A 12,179-nucleotide genomic window follows, 5' to 3' on the forward strand; every position below is an offset into this window, starting at 1 on the left:
AGTGGTGTCACGTGACCGGGTTCCCTGGAGTGCAGATGGCAGGCAGCCAGAACTCAGGCAGGAGAAGCAGCCTCGGCAGCCGGGGGGCCAGATGGACAACTTCAGCGGGCCGTATTCGTCCCGCGGGCCGTAGTTTGAGGACCCCTGGTCTATATGAACAGGCCTTTTTGCCGAAATGTTTTGCTGATAAAACCTAAAAATAAGCTTTGCTGGAAATTGTAAACTATGTGATACTTCATTTAATATAAACTATTGTTTATTGGGAACGCTAATGAAGTCTCAAAATATTTTTGGAAATGGTAACGCTTTGGCTATCCAAAGCAGGAACATATCTATGTAATACCAGCATAGAGAAATAGGTTGTCTGGGGTCCCCTATAGTATGGTTTGGTGTACTATGAACCAAACATATAAAACTTAGAAAAGTTACTTTTATAGAACTGCTGACAAAGTCTTCAACCCTTGTCTTACAGTCCAGACAGCTACTTTCATTAGTTTAAAAAAGATTGCACTGTAACCAGTTTGTAGGTATGTTCAAATATATAGACACTAAGGATGAGATTGTTGTTTTCCAGGAAAGAGGTTTCCACATGTTTAGAGGAAGCCAAGTACCTAGTTTCACTGATTAAAAAGTATCTTCTCCAGCCTTGAAGAACTTTCATAAATCGGGCCTATTGATTCAAAGAAAAAAATATTTTTTAAGGTTTCCTGTTTTAGGCTAAAATGCAACAGATCTGCGATGAATTCCAGCTATGACTTCAATATTAACCAGTAAACTTGAATAAAAACGACAACAAAAATGTGTACATGTAAATATTGTAGTTCATAATTAAAGAAAGGTTAGTATTAGTGGACCTCCGTAAATCTTTCTTTACAAGTAGTGGAGGACACTCCCAAAAGAGGTCACACTTTGAAAGTGTTATCTCAACTTTTTAAAAATGTAAAACTTTTTTGTACAATACCTAAAATGGCTAGTCTTCTCTTTGTTCTCATAGAAGCTCACTTTAAAAGCATGTTACTTAGTTCTATATATCTTGCAGCATCAAGGGAGCAGCCACCTGTCTACTGTATCAAATTAATCCTGCTGAAATCACAATGTTTGCTGTAACTTGCCTACGTTGCAGGTCAGGTTTTAATATAGTGATGAACTTACATAATTTCTGACTCACTGCACTAAAACCTGACCTGCAAGCAGGATAATGATGGTGCCTTTATACACATGGTTGATTCCAGTAATGGAATATCAGTCAGTAAATTGTGGATAAAAATATCTTTGGTGAATTACTAGCTTACTAATCAGTGCCTCCCACTTAAAAAAATAAAATTTATACTTGTCACTATAGTATATATCTGCTTTTGTTTAGGTCTGTCTCTTTTAGGTGAATGATAGCACTTTGGTCCTGCTTTTTTGGCTTTTTTTGGCTTAGATAAAATGGGACACACCTCTGAAACATGAGGTTAGGGTGAACAAAATATTTTTACTAGAATATTTTTATTAGAAGAAATCATCCTCACTAGTTACTTCACTACAAAAGCAGCAACTTCACTTAAAACATATATGCTATGCTAGAATTTTACCATTGACATAATATCTAGAAATGAGATGATGACATTTCCCTTGTACAAGAATTTTTGCTACCATAATAGCATGAATCACCTTGACCTCAGTGACAGTATGCTTATCACAGTCGTCTGAGGAAGGTAATGTGAAAACCTGCCTGTTTTGCATAACCACAGCTTTTAGTGACAAAGATCATTTGGTTTATAATGTCCAGCAAAAATTAGTAATCATTGTTACAAAATCAAAATCAGAATGCAAATATTTATGCTTTGGTGTTCTAGCAAAAAACCCATCTTCTATAGTTTCTAAGAAAGGCTCTTGCTTAAACGTTAAAAATTAAACTGATAAAATATCGAAATGACTGAGTAAAGCTTCAATAAATGACAGGTTTTGTGGGGTGTTCCTGGTATGCAGGGGTTAGTACTTACCAAAAGTGGTTCATGGAAGGACAACTTGTGCACCATCAACAGTGCCATTGACTCCCAATTCTCAGTAATGTTGGTGTGAATGGCATCCCTATTTTGTCTGATCCCACAGATCTTCTGTAGTAGAATAAAAAAAAAATTGCTGGCCATATGAAAATTGTATAAGAACACACAGTGCATCCCAACACACACTAGTAGAGCTGTGTAGCCTTAGACTAGTCCAAGTATTCATGCTGATCATTTTCCACCACCCAAATAAAACTATCCCACATAAAGACCACCTCCTGGCAAAAAATGTCATTTTCCAACCCTCTACTTCACACGTCTTTTACCCATTCTGACTTCATGCAGAAAGGTAATACCTACCTAGGTTTAGGTTCCTTGCCATGGCCATTACCCACCGCAGAGTTCTGGTAATTTAGCAATGTTTATGTGCCCCTAATGACTGGTCCCTAGCTTTCTTTTAGCATTATCCTCAAGGGCATCCGATGAAAACACTGCCACTGGAAGCTATTTTATGTCCCTATAGTTCTATTACTTTGTGCAGGGTTTCAAAAATCAGAGAAGATGAGGATTTTATGCAGAGACCATAGAAAGAAAGCCGATACAAAGTGTCCACTTCACACAAAATGTGAGCACCAAAGAAGAACCCCACTTCCTAAACACAAGAAAACAGAAAATTTGACACGTCTCCAGGTGAGTTGAAGGGGCATGTAGGTCTGGGTATTTTCTATGGGTGGGGTTAGGGAGAAGGGCAGATAAACCTTCAGGGGTAGCCCAGGGATAAACTTTTAAGAAGAAGAGAGCAATCTTGCCCCTGCACTGGGTCCCAGGTTCAAACTTCAGTCAGGATGACAGCTGCAAGGAGTTTACATGTTTTCATGTTATCTATTTGATATCTATTAAGAACAACAACAGCCAAAATCCTGACCATGCCTGGATGTGTGGGAATAAGAATAAATATAATTTAAAAAAGAGGGAGTGCAAAAGATAATAAAAAAGAAACAAATCAAAAAGAAAGGATGAAACATCTTTACCATGGAGAAGAAGTCTATGGCAGTACCAATGAACACAGCTATCCATCTATACAATGGAAAAGATATACAGTAAGGGAGAAGTCTGTCCTATCCATCTGGCACATTACATAGCACCCACACACTCCCTTTTTTCTATAATGTTGTAAACAGATGTGGCCATAGCTATATTACCTGGGAGGGTGGCACTGGGTAGAGAGGGCATTCCTGGTGTCTGTGCTGAGCCCTGTTGGAGCACTCAGTGTGTATGTCCGGTATCAGAGCTGAAAAAATACTTCTCTTCCTGCAAGGGAGGAGAGGCTGAGGATTTCACAATCACTCTGCATGTTTGTACAGATTTAGTTCCCGGCATTTCCAGTGCCTGGACTTATTGTAGCGCTCTGCCAAGAGCTCCTGCTGAATAATTAACCTTTTACATTCTGCTGTGAGCTCAGTGCTAGAGATTCCCAGGACAAAAGGCTCCTTTGAAGAAGGTGATTACTATGCATGCCCAAATGTGTGTTCTTATAACCTTCAATCAACTCAAGCTTAAGCTTTATTCCCCAGAGACTGCTCAAAAAGTTTTCAGCACATCCCACCTCCCATGTGTCCCAGTTATAAATATCTTTGTGCTCCAATATAGGTATAGATCAAAGACATGTATTCTTCAACCTCCAAAAACTATTTCTGTTACCATTATAATGCCATATACTCTCTTGAGGAATGTGCTGCTTCTTTCCAAAGAATATATTGGATGGCACCCAAAGTTACTCCGCAGGATCTTTTTTTATTGTTCCTATAGAACCTTTTGTTCCTTTAGTTCCTAGAAGATTCATCACAGCATTTGGGTGCTATAGACAGAATAATGATATGTGGTTTTGTATTAGATAAAATAGAGTAAGATAGATACCTGTACAATAAAGTTGAATCCCCAACAAAAGCACACCACATAGAAACAAGCAATCAGACACTAGGAAGGGAGTGCCCATCCAGGAGGGACTTTGAAGGTGTGATATATTACCAGAGGAAATATAATTATATATGAATTTTATTATGAATAAAATGTTTTAAAAAAACACTTTAGCAAACATAATTAGATAAAGAATGACATTGATATACATAGTATACAAAGTAACATGTGCTAGGTTTGATGTATCATGAACCAAAACACCTATATTTACATACAACCCACCCCTATATTTCCCATGGTGTTTTGTAGATTAAACTTCAGGAGAATATGAACAACAGTATGCATGAACATTGTGTATTATAGGGAGCCCAAGGAACATGGTTTATCAGCACCCTGAATTGAGGACATGTATGTCACAGATGGAAGATGCTGGTTTTTAATACTAGAAAATGTCCCTGGTTGAGATGTACACTGCATCAACAGGAGGAAAAAAATTCAGTTCACACAGACTTATTCATGAAACTGCTGAGCAGACATCCTCTCCTGCCAGTCAGGGTCTCGTGGGACCTTTGAAGACTGTGCAGAAAGTTCTAAAGTATGTGTCAGTTTAACTTGAAAGGCTATTGAAAAAAAGTTGTACCATGCCAGAAACGTGGGTCGAATTTGGCAAAAAACAAAATAATGCCACTTAACACAGTTTTTCCAGGCATGAATTTTAGTGTCATGTTTGATGTTTATTTTACTAATATACAGTTTACAGGTTAGTAAAGAAAAACTTGTTTATTTGCCCCGTCATAATATATGATGCCCCTGTCATATATAGAGTGCTCATCTTATCCTACATAAACCAGCCAGGGTGGATTCTGTTGACCTAAGCCTTTCCATTTCAGCTCTCTGGAATAACATTACCAAACGTCTCTTCACAATTTTGTCTAAAACCATCACAAGATCACTTTGTTTTACTGTTAGAAATATTATTCCTCAGTTATAAGGAATCTGGCTCACAGGCTAATCAGAAAGGTAACAACAGTATGCCAGGTCCATATTGCATGTAAATGGAAAACAAACACCATGCCATATAAAATGATTAGCATAAAAGTCATCTGAATAATATTTTGAAAAATTATAAACTAACTCCAGAGAGACCCTCCTATAAAAGTGTCAGGTTCATCATGGAATTTTAGGTGTGGGTGCTTTAGGGCTGAATGACACTTTTGCACTGTACAATTATACACTTTAGCGTTAGTGGATTAGTGTGCTATTTATTTGAAATGACAGCCAAACACAACAAGGCAATGCAGCACACCATAATGCACAATAAAGCAGAAAATCCTATACTTTTTACTTTTTATTTCTTCTAGTGCATTGGCAGCCCATTACATCCTTTTCAATGAATGTTAACACTAATATATTCATATCCAAACCTTAACACCTAACAGAATCTATCCACTCATGTACAGGATTTTTCTTTGGTCAGAGGTGCCATGATATCCATGTATGACACCAAATAATTTTATTTTCTGGCAGGGTATATATATATATATATATATACTGTTGGCTTGAAGATGAATTTCTATTCATCTGAGGGATTAGTGAAAAGATAAAAGATATATGTATATGTGTAGGGGGAAAGTATGCATATACTGCTATTGCTAAATTTAATTTGTCAATCTGAAATTGTGATTGTTATTTAACTATAGGAATCATTTCTTGATAACATTCTTTGTGAGCAAAGATCATGTTGTTGAAAGCTTTAATTGATGAAAGTGACGTATGACATACCTTTTATGTCTGGGTCACACCCTTTTCAATTATGTCAATTTAGCCATACCTATATTTTTGGTGCAGCACGCTTTGCTTCCTTTATGCTCTCAGCTTTATATACATACATACATACAATATACACTTTTAATAACCACTCTTTAGTTTTTATCAATTCTATGTGGAAAAGTAACAGCCTGTAATCAACAAAAAGATCATTTTAATTTGGCAAGGTGGAGCTAACCAACATGTCTAACTACTGTAAGAAAGATGTGTGGCAGGAGGGTCATTCTGCCATTAAAATAAAAAATAAACAAAATCCCATGCATTTTGTTCCATTAACATTCCTGGAGGCTACAGCCCTTCAATGAATATATCCAAATACCTACTTTCTGGTAAGTTTGTGTTTAGACATCCCTTTGGTGACAATGCTTGGCCTAATAAAACATTGCACAGTCACCAAGCACCGCTACATTGCGGGATGCTAGGTAAAGTAAGCACTTTGCGTCCCATAGTGTTACATGTTTTTTTTTGCCCAGGAAATTTTCACACAGCCACTGGAATGCATCTCAAGCTTCCAGCTCAGCAGCAGCGATTGTTTGAAAACATCATTCTGCCTTCATTTTTGCAGTGCTTATGTTTGGAAACTTCTCAACAAGGTACAGAAACCCATGGAGTTTGATTTACCCATGGTCTTTACAAGGTTCTTCATCAAGCCTAACTTGATATGGAAAGGTGGCAGAAATATTTTATGTGGATCAACTTGAGGCAGAAACTTGACACTGTTTGTTCCAGGCTTATAGGTATCTCTTGGTAGCCAATCATGCTTGACATACTGGTCTCCCATAGATCCGCTGTCCCACAGGCAAAGGAAACAGCAATATTTTGTGAATCCTCCTTGCATTCCCATCAGCAAGCCAATGACCTTTAGATCCCCACAGATGTTCCACTGGTGTGTTTTTTACTGGATTGCTTCAAGTAGTAACTTCATGTTGTCATAGGACTCTTATTAAAACATAAAACGGAATTGGCAATCGGTAAACTTGGTTTGGAATTACAATTATGCAGTAAGACTGCTTTCAAGCTTCTTTTAGATGAATCAATGAAAATACACTATTCAGATGGAACATGCTCTTGTGATAAACAAGCACTCTGTTAAAGAGTGTATTTATATCATGACAGTAGCACAGTGAGCCATCACTAGTGAAGAACATTGTCAAGTGCTTCTGTTTAAGCTTTGTCTTTGGAGAGATTTAGATCACAAACGAGATCATTAGGCTCTGCTTGTGTAAAGGTCTCTGGTTCTGAATCTTCATCATAAGTAGTTAGGATCAGATGATTCGGGGTTGTAACTGGCTGCAGCTCCAGCACATTCCTCATCACCTTCTACAGAACCAAGTCCATTATGTGGCGGTACAACTGGCAATGAATCATCATGGGGAACAGGCCTAATTGCAGAATCGAGGCTGGGATATAAAATTTTGTTGATGCCATAAAAATAGCAGTGGATTAGAAGCAGTGGATCTCACTGTTTCCTCCACACCATCGGGATTGCAAGTTTGCTCATTTAGCTAGTCACGCTGTCCGTTGGAACAACTGGTGCAGATGACATGTGGAGCCCAAAATTTATCCTGGTCACCAAGTGGACAGCCCAAATATGATTTGTATATCTTTTTAAGTTCTGTGGTAATTTGGCGACGTTGTGCTTTCGCCGTGAATGAACCACACACATAACAGAAACTGTCTGGATCATTAAGGCAATTTCTAGGCATAATGACAAATGAAATCAATCCCAGTTAGTGCAGTCTCTAACCTTAAAAAAAGAAAACTGTTGTTAAATGTTGTACTATGTTTAGGCTTTTTATAACGAATTTCACACAATATATAATTAGCTGCATCACAAAAACTAGACTAGAGAAAAACTGAATACAAATTTGAAATCTGCAAAAATACAACAAATTCCACATAAATTATGTCTGATGAAAATGACTTGTTGACTTTTTTTTTATAGTTTAAAGTAGATACATTCGTAGAGCTCAACATTTTCTACTGCATAAATGTATTTTTAGGCATAAGGGCAACTTAGCATTCAAACAAATTGCCTTTACACCATGAGATCAAATTTCCATAACTAAAAAAAATGATAAAGCTATGCTAAACATTTTAAAAATACAAAACACTGTATTCATATGTAAACTGGCACCACAGTATCTTTAAATGTATCTCACTGTCAAATACTTGTAAAGTAAAATAATAATTTGCTATGAGAAAGAAGGTTAAAATTTCCACTCTAATTTCTGGTTAAATTTGCGTAGGCTGGAAATTACAGGACACAGCAAAACTGCTGCTTGTAAATTTGTCTGGACAGTAGTTACAGCTGTTAATATAAGCATAATGCTCTTTTTATTTCTAATAAAAGTTTTGGCCTAACTTTTTCCATCAATTCTTTAGTACATTGCATAATAAAGAAATACATTTTACAATCAGCAAAATGCATTACTGAACATCAAGCCGTGACATACAGGTGGTTCAGACTTGGCTGCCACCTTGCTACAGCACTGGTACTTAAAGCGGAACAAAACTGAAAACAAAGTGAGACTTACCTTTAATTCTGCAGATCCCTCAATGGCGTTGGTCCTTTCAGTGATCCGGTACTGCATTGTCCGGGAATTCCTCTTCTTCTTGACGCTGAAGGAGTGTCAGCATGAGATTGGCATCTCGTTCCCTTAATAGAAATTGCCCCTTTTGCACATGTCTGAGATTAGGGCATGCGCAGAAGGAGCACCCAAGCTCTGTGCTCCCATTCTTTTTTTTTTTTTTAAATGGTGTTGCACTAAAAAATAATGTAACGTTTTTTCTTTACATATAAGGATTGTCTACCCTTAAATGTAAAGTGAAAATGTTGAGTTTAGGTCCGCTTTAAGGAACTGTCGTCCTCGTTCATGCTCTATGAGGCTGCCACATGGAGATACTACATGTAGCGTCTCACTGGAGACAGCGGTCCAATGGCATGAGAAAGGGACACAAACTCATGGCCAGTGTGACCATACTCCAATGGTTTATGACCATTTTTGTAGAGTTGGAATAACAGTTTATGAGGTTAGGCAAGAATCTATGACCACAAATGACTAGCAATTACAGGCATCATTATATAATTACAATGTTCTACTTTTTAAAAACAACAGCAACAGATTCCATGTGTGTACTTCATATCAGGATGTAAATTATTTTGTATGACACAAATCAATGCACTGAAATTAGATCTTTATATCTATAGGAGAAAGCATGAAGCAGGGGAAGCACATTTTAGAATCGTCACCTCAAACACCAAAATTACATAGAAAGTATTGACGAGCTTTTAGTGGTGCAGTGAGTGGGAAATCAGAATTACCTCTGCTACCCCTTTTCCTACACCATGTGTATAGATATGTTTGTGACTCATACAGAACCTGTATAGTTATAAATAAACTAGTCCTAATAAATGTCACAATATTGAGCTATATTAGGCAAGGGCAGTGTTTTCCCAGATCACTAGAGCATAATATTATTTAATGTTTGTAGATGTTAATCTAGATGGAACAGATATGTTCTTATTTGCTTAGTAACAAAGAACATCTGACACTGCGCCATAGTGTGCTAAGATCTAGTTGGTACATATTTTATAATATAGTGTACCCATGACAAATTCATTTTCTTTGGAACAGGTAATTGTTAAAATCAGTTTCTAAAGAAGAAACGGAGCAAGTTCACTGACAAAGCAGGAGGAAGTATTATGTACAGCTTCAAATAGAATTCTACCTGTGTTTTTTGATTTTGGATAGATTATTAAAGACTTACAACATATGTTAGGTTTGTATTGTAGTCTTTTTCAGAGAGTTTTTGCCTTACTTTCTGTCCTAAAGTTTAACCTGGTGTTGAGATAGGTATTTAGTTAAATCGCTCTACTGGACAAGACAGTACAACCTTTACCATTCTGTTTAAAAAAAAAAATGTATTTAATGCTGTATCTTGTGAAGGGGATTCTCCCTATTTCTAAAACTTGACCTTACTGAGGACCTCACTTTTCCTGACTGTATCACAAAAATATAAAAATAAGTAAAAAAAATGTTTAAACTTCACTCTCATTTTGTTGAGATGTTTTGCATTAGGGCAGCCCATTCTTTCTAAACGTCAATGCATAAATACCATCAACTGCAGCATACAAGCACACCACACCTTGGGACAGGGGTTGTCAAACTCTGGCCTGGAAGCCAAATCTGGCCAATGAAGTCATTTTGTTTGGCCCCCCAAGGATTTGGGAAAATGAATGGCATCTGGCCTGTCTGCCCGACAATGCCTTCTGCAGCAAGTGATGCCGCTACCACAACTCACGGCATCACTCGCGTCCACAGATTTCTATAGACATAAGTAAAGCCGTTACCTTTCATTATTGTAATACTATATTGCCTAACATTATGTTAACTAATTGCTATGTTACCATTACATTTCAATGTTCAATGACATTCTAATGTGGCCAGAGATTGGGGTTATGTTACCAGAGACTGCCAAAAATTTACACTTCCTGAAATTATGTTACCAGAAGCCAAAAGTCATGTTTACTGAGATTGCCATAGTACCCGTGTAGTGTTCGGGCCTGCAATAAGGATCCTTAGATAAAGTGTCCCAGCTGAGACAGTCATGGTATCAAAGACTAATACGTTTCCTGAGAATATGTTACAGGAGGCTGCCATGTTCCCCAATCATGTCATGTTACCAGAGATTGCCATGTTTCCTCAGATTGATTTTTAACTAGAGATTGTCATAGTGCCAATGTAGTATTTTGGGATCCTTGGATACTCTTCCCAGCTGGGTTGGTAATGTTACAAAAGTCTAATATGTTTCTAGAGAATTTGTTACCATTTGTTAGCATGTTCCCTATATATTATGTCACAGTGCTGTTTTTTTTTTTATTCTTAATGTCCTGAATCCTGAAACAAATACACCACTGCACAGAAAAAAAGTGTTCATGCGTAAAACCTGATTTTATTTTACCCTCAATGTTCCCTTATTGTATTGTTACCAGAACACCATGGTCCAGAAATTTTGAAATCCCATAGAGCCTCATGGGGGACTTCTATGCTATCAGATAACACATTTTTAGTATGAAAAAATACTTGTTGCAAAGTCCAGCATCATAAACAGTAGGAATGTGTAAAAAACATTGTCCGTCACCAGGTTTTAGGGGATTGGTGTGTGGTAAAGCTGAAAATCCTGCACAGCAAATTTCACTGTGGCTGGAAGGTGTGCAACTGCTGCTCAGCTGTTTTACTTCTGCTTTATTCTGGGAGCACAATCATAGGGAACACATTTGTAGGCTACAGACTGACCTCAAGATTAGGATTGTAGATTATTAAAGATTTTAATAGATGTAAACACACTAACGCAGGTTCAGGTAGAGAAACACTAATGGGAATTTTAAGTGATATGTGATACTTTAAAGGGTGTGTTTTGCCTGTTTGGTATTAAGACATACTTTCAACATGAAGTAAGCACATAACCAAAAATGTAGGTGGTTGATGTGTCACATGTAGGAAGATATATTTTTCCTTTTTTTTTTATTATTACTAGGAGATGAAAACCAAAGGTTAGAAAGAACTTATGTCTTTTGCTTTTCACTGTTTCTAACCAGTAAATTTATTGTCAGTAAAACTATGGAGTCCTGTAAATCTGGAACAATGCCAATTGTCTTTGAAACATAAATACATAATACTGTTTCATTTAAGCAGGAAATATCATTTTCTAAGTATGACATCTTGCATAATACTTGGCTGCATGTACAGGAAGGCTCACAGGTAAAGTAGGTCATTACCATAGCTTAATGGGACAAAAGAAATTAGGTAAAATGTACAACAATTACTAACAACTGGCAAACCTCACACATGTAACAAGGCATAGGCGCACTTTTAATTGCCCTACACTATTTGGAGGATAAGATGCTCTTTACGATTGGTTCAACTTACACTTTTAATCACCTCAATAAAGTAAGTAAGTCCACATGTCATATTTAGAATACATATTCATTTTATTTCTCAAGTTATTGTTTATTTTTACATTTATTCCACACTAGGGTTATTTTTTACACACACACACACACACCCCCCCCCCCCCCCTACTCACCTGACCTGGCCCCTTCGGACTATTATCTGTTCCCTAATTTAAAGAAACACATAAAGGGGCAATGTTTTGAGGACATTACTGACATCAAAGATGCTGCTGAGAGCTGGTTTGCAGCCCAACCAAAGGACTTTTTTTTGAACCGTCTAGAAAAGCTGCAACTACGCTGTACCAAGTGCATCAGTCTCAGGGGGCAATTTGTTGAATAAATGTGTTATTTCATAACTCTGGCTCTATTTTTTCTGGGCAAAGCCAGGAACTTCTCAGCACCCCCTCATATATATGTTCTGACCAAGCAAAAAGTGTGCATAGACCGCTAAAGGTCCCATTACATTACAGATGCTCATTTTTCATTTT

General features: G+C 37.2%; 1 protein-coding gene across 3 annotated transcripts in view; it reads right to left on the minus strand.

Moving 5' to 3' along the window:
• LOC140332442 (interleukin-1 receptor type 1-like) overlaps positions 1 to 3,281 on the minus strand; it is a 20,911-nt gene extending 17,630 nt beyond the window's left edge. The window contains exons 1-3 of one of the 3 annotated variants that reach the window (XM_072413701.1): positions 3,194 to 3,271; positions 3,023 to 3,068; positions 1,989 to 2,102 (exon numbers count right to left, since the gene is read on the minus strand). In XM_072413701.1, the coding sequence (XP_072269802.1) occupies positions 1,989 to 2,102; positions 3,023 to 3,025 (117 nt within the window). In that variant the 5' untranslated portion in view covers positions 3,026 to 3,068; positions 3,194 to 3,271. Of the gene's footprint in view, positions 1 to 1,988; positions 2,103 to 3,022; positions 3,069 to 3,193 lie in introns of all 3 variants that reach the window. The other 2 variants (XM_072413712.1, XM_072413708.1) reach the window with 2 other exon arrangements.
• Positions 3,282 to 12,179: the final 8,898 nt, after the last annotated feature.

The sequence above is a fragment of the Pyxicephalus adspersus genome, chromosome 1, assembly GCF_032062135.1.
Source record: "Pyxicephalus adspersus chromosome 1, UCB_Pads_2.0, whole genome shotgun sequence".
Lineage (NCBI taxonomy): Eukaryota > Metazoa > Chordata > Amphibia > Anura > Pyxicephalidae > Pyxicephalus > Pyxicephalus adspersus.